Genomic DNA, 18,009 nt, shown 5'->3' with positions numbered 1-18,009 from the left:
TATATTTATGTAAACAAATAAGAACATACATTTCTTTGAAGACCCCTCTTAGCTGACTTTAAAAATGAATCTCTCTTTGCAGTATTTAAAAATCATAATACGCTGGTACTTGGAGTTTTCATTGTACTGCTGCCGGTTGTACTGACTGTCTCACTGACTTGTGCCATGTGGTAAGCATAGAGCGAAAAGCCTTTTGTTATATTCTATTCATTATTTCAGTATATTTGAGATGAAGTACAGCGAGTTATACAAAGTGGTTGCATTTTTTCTAAGTCAAATGTTCTAAGAGACAGACTAATTTGGTGGGATTCCAGAGTAAACATGCATGTGTATGTATATGTATACAAATGTGTAGGACAGAAGGATTTTTAGAATGTAAAATGGCAATATAGCGTATGCGGAATGAAATGTGGACAATTTCTATGCAGATTTAAAAAAAAAATCCGATAAACACAAGAGTCAAATTAAATTAATTTACTGCACAATTTTGCCTCGTGAAGTTCGGGTAGTCATAGGGAAGGTGAAAGCCTACAAAGCCATGCGACCCGGCGGAATATGCATGCTGATACTGAAAATTTTGGGTCCTACAGGAGTTGTTTATTTAACCAAGGTCCTCAACCTGTCAATGGCCACTCTCGTCAGAGTGGTCCTACTGCTCAAACTGGGAAAACCAGCCAACAAAGCAGAGTCTTATGGTCCGATAACCCTCATTCTCCCGGTAGCGAACACACTAGAGGCCTCGCTACTCCCCCATTATATGAACCACCTCATCCCTGCGAAGCATCAGTATGGTTTACGTAAAGAGCACTACCCCTGCGAGAGAACATTTCTAGTAGCGTTAGATATTTATGTCAAAAGTGTTTGAAACCGTCAGTCGCTCCGCGCCACTAGAAGACATAGAGGTTCTCTCTCCCACAAAGACTCAAACGGTGGTCAGCGAATAATCTGAGTGGTCGACACTCGTCATTAATATTTAGAGACAAATTGATTAAACCCAGGAAAATAAAACGGGGGGTTCCAAAGGGTGGTGTTCTTTCTCAACTACTTTAATATTTCTAAGCTCCCTCAACCACCAGACGGAGTACCAATTGTCTTTTATGCTGGGAATGGAACTGATGACTTGTGCTCGAAAGTAAACGGTTACCCCTCCGAGCATTCTCACTTCTTCACTACTTCTTCACTGCAAGGAGCCTAACTCTCCCCCCTACAATATCCTCAGCTGCCCTCTTCACCACCTGGACGAAGGAGGTTAGATTGCAGCTGGGTATTCACGTTGATGACGAACCAAGTCCGATGGAAAGTGACCAGATGTCTTCTGATATCGTCACAACACCACTTGCATGACGAAGCGCAAATGTTCCCCTTTAAGCGGCACAACACAATGCTCTGCAACCAATTCTTAGTAGGGAGCCACAGACGTGGACAGCCGAACAGACACTTGCTTGCAGAGGATCCCTCGCCAAGGCATATCAGAAGGCACGGATAGGTTCATAAAGAAAGCTCTGGACCCGACAGCATATCGGCAGGCCTTAAGTTACTTAGACTCCAGAACTGACTTGGGCAAGTCCGAGCGTCGTTTGCCTAGGGAGACTCTGACCACATTAGCCCAACTTCGCTCTGGCCACTGCAGCAGGTTGAACTCGAAACATCTCTTCGCATGCGCACTAAACCCCACTCAACTGACGCCTCTGTCCCCATAGACGGACCCTATAGAGGCTGCACGCTTCTTGGGTCTCCCGTTAGTTGAGCTTGACGACAACGATTCAGGGTCTTGCCGATCTGGGCGGGTTTGTTGTAGCCGCTACAACAACTACATTAAACGTGTTAAATTATACACAATTTCGCGTCGGAGTCTTGTTCTTTATAAAAAAAAAACTGAAGATAATGCATTTTCTAAGATAAGTATGCCTCCATTTTCTACCAAAAACACGTATTTGTCGAAAAATGTAACAACTCGTGAGATTTGCTCATCAAAATACATGTATACATTAAACCATTTTTTAATCCTTTAAAGCCTTAAAGCATTTGCAAGTATGTCGCCGCTGTCAATGGTAAAAATGGCCCCAAGCTTCAAACCCTTTTTCCACATTCCAAGATTGATTGCTTTCACTTTCCGGTCTGGGTATTTTGCGCCAGCGCTGTGCACCTTTTCCTTTACGCTTCGTGGGACCGTAACCAATTTGCAGCTGAGCCTTTGGCTAAGCATTGTTACACGTATGTACATATAAGTATATAAGTATGTACAAGTATATGTATGTGGATGATACGCCTGGTTGCTTGTCACAATGCTTCTGCGCCGACAGTCGCATGGCAACGGTGCCAACAGCAGTCAAGTTGTCTGCAACAAATCGCCGATAAGTGCTGAGCAATGTTTTTGATATTCAATCAGGCTGAAGCAAATTACACTTAAACTATTACTTTGACTGGCTGGAGTAGCAATTACTCGCACCTTTTCGCAGGTACGTGTGCTCCTCTTTGCCGTTTCTAAGGCAACTTAAAATGAGTAGAGTCAAACAAAAATGGGCTGGGTCAGCCGCATGAAGAGTGACTTGAGCTGTTTACACTGCTCCAATAGAACTTGTTTTCCCACTCCTCTTATCGTTAGTTAAATTAAAATCTTCAGGAGTTCGATAAGTGGCCTTTGAAAGCAGATTTCACTGCTATGAACTTCTTCTTTTCTTTGGGTTAGCAAAACAGGCCGTGAGACTTCAGCTCAGGCTAAGTTTAGTAGACGTGTGTAAAGACTTAACCGTAGTGAATTTCCTCTGTTAGTGGCAAAAGGAGGAAGATCCCACTAGATCGCCCATTGCACAGTGGTTCAAAACTGTCATTTACTGTTCATAATTCACCGGAGCCATCATTTTTTAATCAATTTGATACATTTTTTTACGAAAGCTTTCGAAATTTGCAACAGGCCAGTTGAGCCCGATTTTTCAATTTTTATTTGACTATAATTAGTTTTGTTTTAGTGCAAAATGTAGTAAATGTAGCAATTTTGAAGGAAAATATTACTTTTTTTCAGTGAATAAATGTTACATAAAAATAACTAGTTGCGAAAACAATTATAGAGTTCCCCCAAAAAGGAAAACAATTTGAAATGTTACAAAAAAATGTCACCATCTTTTTACCCCAATCATTTCAGCCGAGAATACTTGTTGGAATAGTCCATCGCTAGAAACTCACGAAGTGCATTAATTCCCTAAGTATTCATAGTTGTCCCGTTTGGTCCGTATGTATGGCATACTCGTCAATTTTTCTAGATCGAATGTCCAAGCCGTGTTGGTTATCTCAACGGCTACTGCCTGGGAAATAAAATAAGAGTGACAAGACCCAGAAAATCTATTATGCGGCTTTCCCAAATAATTTTCTACTTTATTATTTTGAATCCTAATGCTCTTAGAGAAGCTTGGCTGTCTTACTTATCGAGTCGCGCCTAAAACAATCACGTCTAAAAAAATCGAATCGCTGCTTAAAATAAACAGTTGCTGTATCTAAAGCACCTTCATCAGCTTTATCCATCTTCGAGCTGTCGGTATTAATTAGAAATCCTGAAACAGAAGTTCTGAGAGGACATAATTTCGAAAAAAACTGGGAAGGACTACAATAACGCAATTTATTTTTTTGTTTAGAATTGAGTTGAGCCTTGTCACTAAAAACTGTTTGTTTATGTCGTCTCCTTCTAAGGACAGGTCCAAGCATATGCACTTAAATAAGTCCTCAAAACTAAAGTTCGTCTTTTAAAGCGTCATTCGTTTCTGCAATTTCTACCTACGAGTACATACTCATATTTCTAGCAATGCTGCCCAGTTCGTATCGTATTTGACAAATCCGCTCTTTTATCCTAACAAAGCATACTGAATGGCTATGCAATAAATTTCCCTCTTATTTTTCATTTACTACGCAAAGTCGAAATTGCGAGCATCTGCGGGAGCACGTCCTTTCCTTCCGTTGCCTTAGCACTTCGGACAGGTGTGGGAATTGTATAACGACCACAAATAAATGCAGGTTAAGACATCTTTTTCGACGAAGACAACAGATAGTGTTGTAAACTAATGCGCTGCTCAACGAAGTTGGGAATGGCAGAAATGGGGAAAATAAACCCACAATGCTACGCCGTATTAGCCACAACAGCTGGTGGTTGGATAACAAAAAAGGTAGAGGAAAGGTGTGCGCAAACAAAACAATGTGGTAAGCGGGGGCGAAACTTATGTGGTTCTACAGATTCACTTTAACTCAGGACAAGCAGAAGAAGGCGAGGCGTTGAAAAGCGAAAGCGTTAGCGTGAAACAAATGCGATGCCACTTGAGTGACTGATATTTCTGTAATACACCAGTACAAGTATTTTGCAGTTCCTTATACTATTTGCTTATTGTCAGTATTCATGTGTGAGTGAATTTAATCCAGCGTCTTAGCGCCGTTGCGAAGCTGTGAAAATATACATATATGGGCATTCGACCACGTCGGGTTTCGGTCGCATTGCAGGACGTTTTTTTTGACTTTGTCTAATGTACATATTAATTTGAAAAGAAAAAAATGAATAAAAAGTTTTGCAGAATGTAAGGGTCGCCTTTTTACATTTTTCGTCATATTCCAGTGGAATCTTAAAGTGTGAGGAGTGTATCGAGGAAAACATTTTTTTATTCTAAATTTCATTGACCTCAAGTAGCCTGTACTAGCATTTACCCGCCATATATGAATTCGTATCGTTTGTAAAATAATTGAAAGAGAGTGAGCGCGATAGCTTAAAAAATTTTGTTTATTCTAGCACGAAAGTCTTAAAAAAAGCTCCCTTGCCAACTTTTATCCTGAAAAGCTCTCTATATAAAGCACTTGAGCATGTTTAAAAAGGAGATGTATACTATATAATTTTCTTAGCTCTGCTGCAACAATCGCAATGGAAGGGTTTGCAAAACACTGGCCTAACATTCGAGAGATCCGACATCGAATCCTCGGGCAGCGAAATTAATTTTTTGATTAAATCTTTTGTTCTTTTTAACCGATTTCAATAAAGGAGGAGGTTATCAATTCGTCGGAATATTTTTTTGTTTTGTAGTGTCTCGGAGGTGGTCCCTTGATCCGATCATTGGATCATAAAAAAATTAACGGAACTCCTAAATTGTTATATGAGATTTGATGTCGGTTTTGTTTTTTGCTTAAAAATTAATTGCTTTAATTTAACTTTCTTTTAATTGTAAGATTTTATCGATTTAAAGAGAAATTTTGTTTTTCATATTTATTTTATTTATTTTGTAGAAACTTGTTTTATGAATTTTTCCCTTTTTAATTGTTTTGTTTTTCATTTTTAATTAGATTTTCTTTTAACTATTCGATTTTATTGTTTAAACAGAGCAATATTTACTTCATTATTTTCATTTAATTTTTAGAAAATGGTTTATTAATTTTTCTTTTTTAGATTTTTACAAAGTTTTTTTATTTACATATTTTTTAATTAAATTTTTTCTAATTTTAATTTAATTTTTAGACATCTATATTTTCTAATTTTGTTTTAATTTTTTAAATAACAATATATTAATTTTAAAATGAAAAATTTTTTTATGTCATTTAATTTTTAGGAACTCATCTTAATCTTTACATTTTCAATATTTTTTTTTTATAACTTAAATATTTGATTTATACATTTTTCACGCTTTTTTAACTATTATTTTTTCTTTTTTTGATTAATTTATTTTTTTTTTAATTTTTTGTTTTTATTGTTTTAAAAGGAAAAATATATACTTTTAGTTAAATTTAATTTTTGGAAAACTCACTGCTAAAATACAAACAGAAAAACGCTAGACCTTCTCGTTATGTAGCGGATCTTTTAATAAGTCTTTCGAGGGACCGAAAAGAGCTTTCAAGAGAGTTGCCAGAATTGGCGATTGCCATACGAAATACTTTTGACTTTCGAAAGACTGTGATGAGCTGAAAGACAATTACCATAGATACCCCGTAAAGCTCACCAAAAATCATTGAACTTTTGCTAAAGAAGTATCTCGATTATTCCAGTTTAACTATTTGAAAACAATTGTTTGTCACCGAAAAATGTAAAAGGCGGCCCAAGGTTCAGCAAAAAAAAAATACAAATTTTTTTTCGAAATTGCATTGCAAAAATATTTTAGAATCAGGGGTTTGAAAGCGAAACTTTTTTTGTTTGTTGCAAAATGGTATGGTCTAAAATATATATCATTGAGCCAAATTCGTTTTTTCTTCGTTATTTTGAAGTTACAAATATACAACGAATGAGATTAACAGTAGTTACAAAATCGTATATATTATTTCAATACCACCTGCACCTCATACAGGCAATTAGTTATCTTAATTCTGTCGTTGTGATACCACAGTCCAGGTTCATAATGAATTTCATTAGGTCTTTCACATTAGCTGACTTAGCGTCTCTTGAGTACCGCCTCGCGATATCGTGTTATACTATTGCAAGGATTAGGGCATTTATAGAGGACATAGATTGGAAATTTGAGGGATGGTCTTTCTGTATTCCTACCTATCAAGCAATGCCAATTCTCCTTCTCCGCGAAAGCATGTATGTATGCAGCTCGTTCGTTTTTGAAGCCACATTTTTTGAGACGTTGTAGGGCTTCTTCGAGTCCACAATGTGACCCTGGTGGTATAGTTCTAAACCACTGGGTGAAAAGAGGAAAATTTGTATTATGAGATGGAAAGGCGTAATGCCACATAGCTTCCCCTTTAGGTTGCATATCGCTACCCTATCGAAGAGTTTCCATGTATATATCTGTGCGGTACGAAATGAGACTAGTACAGGACCTAAAACTAGGGCACTGCTACCAAAAACTCTTTAAATATGTATATAACTGTTATTTTCCGCCTTAAGCTACTCGTATTAAGCCACGCTATTTGAGCTACTTTAACTTGACACATGGAAAGAATTAAGAAACTCTAAGAACAAAGTAATTTTTTTTTTTTCAATAAACAATTGGTTGAATTCACGTCAAGAATGCGTCTTCGACATTCCAAGGCTCTGAGTACTAAGCACATATGTATGTATGTAAGTGTAACACATGTATTACAGTTAGCCCAAAAAGTCACTTACGAGCACAGTTTGAAGTGAAAAAAATGCCAGTGGTTCCAGTTACGACACCCAAATCAAATTCTAATGACGGTAGTACTGGCTGTGAAAGTTTGAGAGAAAAAGGCTACATAAGCGGCAAAGTTTTAAGAAGATTATAAAATCGCGCTTAGCAGTAGCGTGAGGCATACTAAATATGAAACGAAAAGCAATAAAGTAACAGTAAACGAAAATGCCGCCAAATTGGATTTCAAGCAATGGTTCGCTGCCAGCTATTTGAGGTTGTAAATTGAATCAGTAAATGGGCAAACTTTTGATGTCAAGCCAACTTTTGGCATTCACATTTGTTGTGCGCCATACGAAACGCAAGTGCAGCAGATTATAGCACCGAATGAATAAATTATCTCAAGAAATGTGACACTTGACTGCGGTGTTTTTGGAATTCTTAAATTTGTGTTGTAAAATTGTAAAGCTTCTGGGATTTTAACAGTAAAATGCCATGATTATTGCTGTAGGCACTACTGTTTGGCAGGGACATTTCAAAATTGCAAATAGATATATTAAAAATCGCACTCAACATTTTGCCAAAGTATGAGTATGTAAGAAATTGGGCCAGGGTTGGTTGGCCCAAAAGGCTCCTTACGTACATATTTTAACGGCTGCTTAGATGCTCAGCTCGTCTTAAATCTACATGAATTATTGTGACATGAGCGCAGATCTTCCACCACTTCTCGCTTGACGCTAACATATAGTCTGGTATGCCGATATCCTGTACCATGCTTCGTGACTCAGAGGCGTATCGGGAGCAGGAGAACATTATGTGTTCCGTTATTTTCTCTTATTCCTATGCCGAAATTTATTCAGATACTCACGATAAGAACCGTTGCTCGAGAGAAACTGGCTTAGATGAAAACTACACTCTCAGTGAGACTTATTCAGCCGTGTTTCAATGTCAGAGATGAGCTTGTGGGTCCACCTCCCTTTTCAGAGTCGTCCCATCGTTTCTGCCAGATTACCATAGAACGACACCTTTCTTCTCTGGCTATTGTCTTTCGCGTTAGACCATTGCTGTCCTCAGACAGGTGATTATATATTCTTTTCATCTCTTGTGCGATAATGTCTACTGGGACCAGCGATTACAAAGGATGCTTCGTCAGAAATTGTGCGGAATCCGCAAACAGCTCTCAGTGCACTTAAGCGATACACGGTTGTTGGTTTCTGTGCATAACATTTTACCTTCACTACTTCGTCACAAATCGGAGGTAGGACGTACTTCAGAAGGCCGTTTGGAGAGTTTTTTTTAATACCTCTGTGCACAAGTGTGCGCGGATTTACTAATTAATCGCATTTTGATTGCATTGTCTTCGACTTTTGACTAATTGAGCCACTTATTTAATTGTATTTACAGCATAGATGTTTCACTTAATATTTTAATTTAAACTAAATTACATATTCTTTGCACAGGTACCTCTATGGAAAGTTCTATGGCTCACCAAATATTCGCGATGCAAATCAGGCCAATGGGAGCGTTACAAATGACAAGAAAAATGGAGATGGCGAAAATTCCCAGGAAGAGGTATGTAGTGAATACTCGTCGGCTAAAAGTCTTAATTAAACATTACAAGATATAAAGTACACTTAAATCAATAGGGGCTTACAGTTGTTACATACATTATTACAAAAATATTAGTAGGTGGTTGTGGCTCACCTTAAATTCATTCCTAGCCTAAGTTGTGCAAAATAAAATAAAATAAAATTCACAAATAAGACTGCAAAGTGCGATGAAAATTTAAATTTTCATCAACTTCGCTCACTAATACTTATATGTATATATGTATGTTAGTATGTCTACCATTATACCTGTGTATATATAATTCAAAAGTCAAAAGTCGGGGTGTTTTGGTTTTTGTGTTTTCCACGCCATGTTGGCACTCCCTTCGACTCCAGCATGCTTATTTGATTCTTCTTGTTCCGCCATAATCTGACAGCTGGTTGGAGGCTGAAACTTTAATTAAAACGGAGATAGAAAATGCCACCAAAGTGTGGTGCAGACGTGCACAAGCAAAGCTAGTACTTCCAGTCAGGGTAAGCAACGGACACATTCACACACACACACACACACACACACAGGAAGTGTTTGCAACATGTCTCATACAACTCGCAAATTAAATCTCCGTTTCGGTCTGATTGCAAGTTCGTGAGAGCCGCTGTTGGCAGATCGGCGCTGGCTGCCGCAACCAGACACCATTTCATTGTAAGCATCTGGCGGTTTTACTTGACATTTGCTGTTTGAAAGCTCCCTCGGACGTTCAGCAGCCCACCACCACTCACCTCACTAATTTTTGGCTGTTGTTATTATTGTAGCGGCTTTAACTCACTCCGTTTGTTTACGCTCTTAGTCTTTGATTTTGCTACGACCACATTTTAATTTCTAGCAAATTTGATGGTTACTCCTACTTTTGGAGGGGACAACAGTTAGTTGCCATACTTGCCTTTACTTCACCGCAAACATTCTGTTTACGCTGCAGTTTTCAGGTTTTCATAAGTTTTTCACTGCGGTCTAGATATTTTGCAACAAATTGGCCAGGAACACTGTCACGCACGTAGAAAATATTTAAGGGATGAGTTCTATACATATGTATGCATTTTTATGAGTCTTTCCATAATAATCATACAACATTGAAAATTAGTACAGAAGTACAGCTAAAAGAGTGGATCTGCAGTGTGTTGTAATAAATCCTATGCCTTTTGTTGTCATGCCCACTGAAATTTAAGTTTGTTTGAGATTTCAAAGGTAATATTTCTTTGAAAGAGCTTTTGGCCTGTCTGTTTCCTTTGCATTTTGTCTAGGATGCCGCTTTCCTATACTATACGAACTGGCAAAAGTTGAGCTGCTTTTCTTCGCAGAGCATGCTCGAGTCTAAGTTGAGTGCGGTCAGCTAAACTGTACCACGAAAATTTCACCGAATCACGGATTTTGAAAAAAAATCATTATTTATTTGACACTCTTGCAGATACATTTTCGTACCCCATCATTCATTTCACGTATGTATAATTGTTGTAAATTACTGTCTTTTCAATAATTATATTTTTTTGACAGTAATTTTCTTTAAAAAGGAAAAAATTTTGATCCCTCTAATTTTAAAAGTAATTTCATAGCTGAACATAATTATTTTATCCAGCGAGATCTCCTTCTTAAAAACTTTAAACACCATTTTCATCTATTTCGGTAACTGTTCTCGTTCTCGAGATACATATTAAATTTTGTCTCGAAAAAGTTCATTTTCCAAATTGTGCGGCATTGAAGGATAAGCATTTCGGCTTTTTTGCCCCTTCGCTAAATAGATCAACGCAATTGTCCCGCGTTTTTGGCGGCGACTTCACCATAAGAGGTTGCGGTAGCTGAATGTCGCACAAAGTTTACTTTGGTATAACTCCATTCTGATTTCTTACCGACTGGTTCTGATGTTTTAGACGGTGAGTTTATCGTGAGTGATAGGAATAGGTAATAATTTCAGTACTAGTTGTGAATTCAAAATGTGCGGCAGTTCCTAGCGCAATTCAGCCCTCGTCTTTACTCATCTCCCACGAAAGCATACGATTCCCTGAAACACTTTTCCTCATTCTTAAGAGTGTATTTTCAAGTTATTTATACATATGGAAACAAATCGTTTCGGATTCGTTCCTGTTGGAAAATTATTGAAAATTTTGCAAAATTATTAATTTTTGCCAAATTTTTAATGTGCGACTCACTTTCAGCCAGTGAGTCTGGCAGTTTGTACTTTATAACGTTAAAAGTGAATTTTTAATCTAAATATATCTTAACATCTGTCAAATTTCTGTTGTAACTTTGCCCCATTTTCTCATGCTGGCACCTTGCTGTCGTAACATTCCAATCAATTTGTTCCTAATGTTAATGGCACGGTAAAATGAAAATTGAGTTGTCAAACTACGAAATGATAGTTGGTGGTAAGAAATTCGGTAAGACAGATATGTCTTACCAGTGGAAACTAGAATGTGTAGATTTGGTGTTACGAATGCGAAGTCTTAATTAAATGGATTGTAATGAACGTGAATTTGCCTAACGTGCATTAACGTAGTAACCAATTTCGTATTATATATCACTTTCACATTATAACATTACTCTAAACATTTGTGCATCATTCTTGCAGTTCTACCGTTTAACGGCGAAAACCATGCCATTCATCTTCATCTATTTTCTCTGTACGTTCTAGTCTAACATCGACACAGCGACTTCAATTCCAAAACAACATTTGCCGTCCGTCACCGAGAATGTCACCAACGGAAGCTGCCTCAAAGCAATGACCAACTCGCATTCCGGCGAGTGCAATATCACGAAACCGTCCAGCTATCCAACAAACAACATTTTGTGCAATGGTGTTAGTGGTGCTGCTACAGTTTTCAGTGTCGATGAGAGGGCGTTGCTGTCATCCGAGACTTCGGTTGCAACCCCTTCCTTAACCTCAATAGCATCGCCACTAAATCTAGACAACAACAATAAGTTGAAAATTCAAGCCAATCTGTCCAACAACTCCGTCCAAGAGAACTTTACACGTCCTAATGGTTCTGTCACGAAGATGACTTTGAAAAACAATCACTTGATCGTTGAGACTGAAGAGCGACACGTAAGTGCTCGATGTTGAACATTGAACGTTGAACGTTGAAAGTTATTTGGTGTTGAGTGTTGAGTGTTAAGTGCTCAGTATTGGGCACTTTTAAATGCAGTTGTTGGTGTTGTTGTCGTTGTGCTTGTGTTTAGGTGATGGGCGAAAATAAGGATTTGTGGGGTTTATTTGCCAATTGACAGTCGATTGGCATAGACAAAGGCCCATTTACAGCACCTACACATACACATGCACGCACACTCGCCCACTCGCCCACCTAAATACTTAAACACTCAAACGGTTCAACGTTCGCCTGCTTGTTTAACTTCTTCTTCTAAATACTTCTTCTGCACTTTTTCTTATTTGTTTGCTCTTCTTTGTCGTTAGTTATTGTACTCGTAGTCATTGTTATTCTTACCTTTCTGGGTACTCTATTTGTCGTTGTTGTTTGCTTGCTCTTGTTGTTGTATTTATACATATACATACCTTTATATTCGTACTTGTTCTTGTTCTTGTTCTTGTTGTTGTCGATGTCTTTGCCGTTAATTTCGTTGTTGACATTCAAAGTCCTTTTTGTCGCCTCAAATATTCTCTATCCATCACCGTCTCCTGCTATCTGCACGTACATACATGCAAACATATTATCATTCATACGTGTACAAACATGTAAGCATTGCTGTTGGAAATGTATTTGGGTGAGGGTAGCCACCCTGCAAAAATCGCGACTTCTCCTTGCACGCATGTTAAGAGTACTCCCTAAGAGTCAAGGAGTACTCCAAAAATAACCGCAATGCATATATAAAAAATTTGGTCCAATTAACATTGCGATGTCCTGGCTCTGCATTACATCGTAGTAGCATAAAACTACCCCAAGGGATTACTCCATGAAATACCTACCTCTCGGCAACACAGCCTAATAAACATCGTGTATGGATTACGATCGTTAAAACACGAGCATTGGTCGGGTAGAGAGTTGGTCCGCTACTGCCTTACAGAGGAGAACTTAGTAAGTACTCCACAATATGGCACAAATAGACCACATAGTCCAACGATTTTTGCAGGGCAGTGCCTTACCTGTTTATTATTTCTTGAAGCTAAATTTTAATACATATTTGTTAGTGTGCTGCCAATACATACATGTAAATATTCTGTATCCTGCGCCACTTACTTGTGTGTACTTGTTCCATACTCACATTCAAAGTGTATAGATTAACTTATGAATATATATAAATACCTATGTATGTAAATGTTTAGCGAGTTTATCCGTTGATAATTAAAACACCACAGGGATAAAGAGGTCACACAACTACATCTTTTGACAGCCGGGGTATTAGGAAACAACAGCGAGAGCAAAGTGTTCATTGGAAGTGTTTGACAGGATACGAATTGAAAAGGTTTAAAATAGAAACCCTGCCGAAGATATACATACATATGTACGTACGTAGATAGTTATACATATGTAGAAAAAAGTAAACGAAAATTATCAACCTAAGTATGCATAGTCTTTTTATATTTCCAGCAGTGAAGATAAATAAAAATCAAGAATCAATTAGGGGATTCACAAGACGTGTTAACCGTCGTAAAATCTTAAGCTTAACACTTGTTTATGTAAAATAGCGGTTAAAATGGTTGGGGGGTTGGCTAATTATATATTCTTTATCAGTTTAAAAGAATTTCGGTTTAGTTAGAAATCCCCTAAAACCATTATAATTAAAAAAGATGTTAACCTTAAGATTTTACGACGGTTAACACGTCTTGTGAATCCCCTAAATATTAAATAAATACCTACTTGAAGAGATTGTCAATGTCAAAAAATTTTCGTCTTTGCTAAAAGCAGCCAAAATCGATTTGTTTTAATACAGTCCATTGCATAATTATAAATCCAGTACAGTGAAGTCTTTGAAACAACCGTCATAAGCAAGATAAGGCAAAACTTTCTTCTGTAACTATTGCTCAGTAAAAGCTCTCTTCAAATGGAGTGGTACGTTTTTTTGTAGTCATAACTTAATTTAGAGGAAATGAAAAAATCTAAGCAAGGGTCAAAATATTGTTGGTTTCCAACCAGCATTTTTCTCCTGCAGCTTTGTCCTGTTGAAAAATCCAATTTCTTTCATTGCGCTCAATAAATAGCTTGAAAATGCTCAGCAGAATGGCAACATAGTCTATACTCTTAATTTTGTTTGAGTAGAAGGGCACCTCAAGAGTACAATGGGATGTTATTGCACCGCACGCCATCACATTTCTGCAACCGCTTTAAAAAGTAAAACGAAATATTTGTCAATATTATTGTGGTGTATTAATATGTATGTATTTCAATATTGTTATTGTCTCTATTAATTGTGGTACAAAGCTCAATAAAAATATTCAAATAAAATTAAACATTTTTTTTTTAAGAGTAGCACATTTCGCTGCTTTTGAACTGATGGGTATTTAATTAGATACTATTGGACTGGCTCGTTTTTGGCCACAAAGATCTAGGAAGGAACTATAAATTTGGTTCACTAGTTCGGTGTTTTCCCGCAAGGTATGCAGAAACCAGGGATGTAATAAAATATGTTTAAAAGACTTTATCCAGGATGTTTGAAATGATGAAAAGGAAAATTTGTAAGCGACTATGCGCCCTTCACTTTTTTCTGTTATTTAAAAACATCCGACATTTCATGGCCATGAAAGGCATAAAAACTCCTCCGCACTATACCCGAAAATTTAAAGCGGGCCAATCGTTGTGGACATAGGACTTTTCTGTAAAAATTTGTAGCGGCTTCTAAAGGAACTTGCGTTTTTATAATTTTTTCCAACGTGGTCATAATAAGATTCTATATTCATATATGCATCAGCTTATTATTAAAGTTTTAAAACTGCATTTTGTCAACCAAAAATGGTAAATTGATTGACTATATTAAGCGTTTGGCCGATCCTCTTCCCCTGTTTGTGGTGTATAAGTTCCCGCATTTTCGATTATCTTTTTTTCCGATCGTAGCGGTCGCCATTTGTAATTTCCCGTCATATCTTTGGCATTTACAGTCGGATCTTAAAGTATGATACATCGAAGCTTTTTTGTCCCAATGAGAAAATTTTTTGGCTCCCAAAGTTCTCCGAAAATCATTAAACTTTTGCAAAGGAAGTATTTTGATTATTCCAGTAGAACAATTTAAAAGCAATGTTATTGACGAATGAAGGCGTCACCGAATTTTTTTCCCCGAAATTGCCTTGCAAAATTCTTGATACTCAAGGATGCACGGCCAACTTTTTTTGTTTGCTTGTAAGGTGTTATGGTCTAATGAACATTCACACGTGAAAATGTCTTATTATTCTTCTTGTAACTGCCAGTTTGCTATGTACATAACTTCTTCTGTCTGCAAACACTGTTGTTGTATATCTTGTGATTGCATGTACGTATTTGCATTGTGACTCCCTAAAACGAATTATTCGATTTACATAAAATAATCCCTTCTTTTATTTTCTTATTCAACTTCTAGGATATATCGCGCGTCGCTCGTGAAACTACAATGCATTACAATACCTCCGAGAAGGATGGCGTATTTGTTGTAGAAGTTGCGCGCGGCGTCGACTCCAAAAGCATTCCAAACAGCCCAACCACCGAAGAACCACGTCCCATCTATGAAACACCACCACCAGCTGCAGCTGCGGCCGCGACCTCTTTTCGATCAGACGATGAAAAGATTTTGAGAAATCACGATGAGATACAAATCCATCAACCACCACCAGAAACTATACACCATCAACTACCGAGCTACGCAGAAGAAATGCCCGAACGCAGTTTACATCAAATCGTCGAATTAGAAGAACCCGCTATTTCACCACATTCGTTTAGAGATGAGAAGAAAGTCAACCTCGTACGCAATTCTAATACCGGTCTTTCGCAGTCCGATTTAAGTTCCACATCTTCGGCTGGTTCAAACAAGCGATACTCGTATGGTAATCAGGAGTTGTACACCATAGAGACGACGTCATATGCCTCGCCATCGACATCCGCAAACTTGCCGCTTTTACCTTCGAATTCACACAACGCCGCCGACGATGATGATCGCCGATCGGAGAATGGACACAGTCTTGAGCATTCACCTGCTGCTCAGGGCAATAGTTCAACAGCCACAGCCAACGACAGCGCCGCTCACAATGAGCTGTGCAAGCATGAGCAAGGAAATGAGCAGATAATAAAGGAGAAGGATATAAATTCCTCTCAGCAGAGTGAGAGCGACCCTCAGCAAGGCAACCTTGTGACAGAAATTAAATTGTTCAATGAAGAGGTGTCGACAAAGCAAGAATGTGAGGGGGCTATTATAAATGAAGTTAATGAAACAGAAAATGACCAGACAAATGTTGTGACTGAGAAAGAGCCTCAAGATGTAGAAACAAAAGACCCAGTAGAAACTATACAAAATGAAATAGAAAGTGTTGTCACAGATGTGCAGATAAGCACAGAGAGTGTAGAGCGTATTAACAACAACAATTCACCAGAATGTGTGGACAAGAAGCCAGAGTTGCCAGTCCCCAATGGCACTGACGACAACAAGGAATGTGTAGAAGAGTTGTCTGACCACAATGATGCTGTCGATACCACTGTACTGCACATCTCCAGCCTTACAGAACAGCAGATAATTTCTGAAGATAATCTCATAAGTGGGGACAATGAAAGTCCACCCATGTTTCCACAAACTATAGCTGGCAATTATGGCTACGATAGCATCATTAGCCTACCAGATCCACCATCCACAGAGGAAATAAAACAACTTGGTGACTTTGCTGGTATTGAGAGCAGTCAATTAGACTCGCTGCCACCTCCATCACCTCCACCACCACCTATTGTTACCGACTTAAATGACAACAACACGAATAGTATGGAAGAGAAAACACCCACCACTAACGCATCGACCACCGAAGAAGAGTCCACAACGACACAATTAAAGTTGAATGAGCTATTACACAACAATCTTGCAGATTCGACTGCAACTAACCAACTCACAAATGGAAATGGAAATGGTCATGACGCCACAAATGGAAATATAGCAGAGAATGCCACAGCAGAATTCGATTTAAATGGCTACGAAACGCACAATGGACATGCAGCTGCTGAGCAGTTGTTGGCAGAACATTTAGAGCTCAGTCCAGTTGCAGCCCACAACGCCGAAGGTGGCGCGCCCACTGGTAAGGTGCCTCAAACTCCACTTACACCACCAGAATCGCCACCGCTCTCCTCACCCGTGCACTACACCAACAGCGTGGGTGCCATTAACGGAATGAATGGGGTCAACAGAGGCATTTGCGGCGGTCCGATGCCCGTTGCCGTGGACGTAAATGGCAGTTAATATGAATGCTGAGCAGCAGTTATTTTATGCAGGCCATGAGCTGAGAGACTCTTCAGTTCAGCGATAATTGGCTTGCGCAAGTGAAATGAAGGTGTAGAAAATCTAACGGTTATGTCGAATTTCTCCAGCAATGCAACGAATGAACCAACCGCGAACCATTGACGTTAGACTACAGTGGCGTCGGCGGCGGTGACGGCGGAAAGATGTGGACGTGGAAAGTAGGTATGCAATAGAATGAAGTAGAATATTTAGAAAGTAAATGAAAAACGCGTATTTGTATATTAGGGTGTAAGTTTTTACGATACTTAGTCGAAATCAGTGGTCTACTTTGTAAACGATAATAATCCGAAAAATTACATGCAAGAATCCGAATGGAAGAAAAAGTCAAATAAAAAAACAAAAACAGGCAAAAGTTGCACTTACAAAAGTGCATAGCTACAAAGTGAAAGGGTCAAAGGAGAAATAGCAGTACTACTTACAAAAGGGGAAATACTTTGCAGTATTAAGAAATATAAATCTAGTGAGCGCAGGATATTGTTCTAATTGTGCTATAAAATATAGAAACATTTTGCCGAGAAAAGGATCTTAGTAGTCTCATGTCCAGGGCATTCAATTTTGTATTTGAATATTTTATTTAAAAAGCGAGCAATGGCAGCGAAATAAAAGGTATGCAAGTCAGATTTTGTACAGAAGGAATTTCACGGCGATTTAGTTGATCCATTCAGACAGCTAGTCATATTGGTAACCAATAATTATTCCGATCTTTTTTTTAATTAGTACTTGATTTTGAGCACTTTTTCATAAAAAAGCGTGGTATTGATGAAACACAACTCTTTTTCTATTGACAATTGCCGACAATACCCGTCCTCAAAAACACAACACAACCTAAGTGGAAGATCGAACTAACTTGGCAGCCAGTTAGAAAAAGCCCTATCTGGGAAAACTTTTTAAGAACGCCCTACTTCCGAATTTGGTTGAAGAAAATGAAAAATTTATTGAAAATGTTCTGAGA

At 38.1% G+C, this 18,009-nt stretch overlaps 1 protein-coding gene across 1 annotated transcript in view; it reads left to right on the top strand.

Annotated features, from left to right (window-relative positions):
• Positions 1–18,009, top strand: part of LOC118751559 — a 27,705-nt gene extending 9,696 nt beyond the window's left edge. Inside the window, exons 3-5 of the mRNA XM_036486381.1 lie at positions 83–170; positions 8,507–8,618; positions 15,147–18,009. Of these exons, the coding sequence (XP_036342274.1) occupies positions 83–170; positions 8,507–8,618; positions 15,147–16,997 (2,051 nt within the window). The 3' untranslated portion in view covers positions 16,998–18,009. The remainder of the gene's footprint in view (positions 1–82; positions 171–8,506; positions 8,619–15,146) is intronic.

Source organism: Rhagoletis pomonella, unplaced genomic scaffold (assembly GCF_013731165.1).
Source record: "Rhagoletis pomonella isolate Grant_MI unplaced genomic scaffold, Rhpom_1.0 Rhpom_scaffold_00799, whole genome shotgun sequence".
NCBI lineage: Eukaryota > Metazoa > Arthropoda > Insecta > Diptera > Tephritidae > Rhagoletis > Rhagoletis pomonella.
The sequence above is the reverse complement of the archived record's forward strand: the minus strand, read 5'-3'. Positions and strand labels throughout refer to the sequence as shown.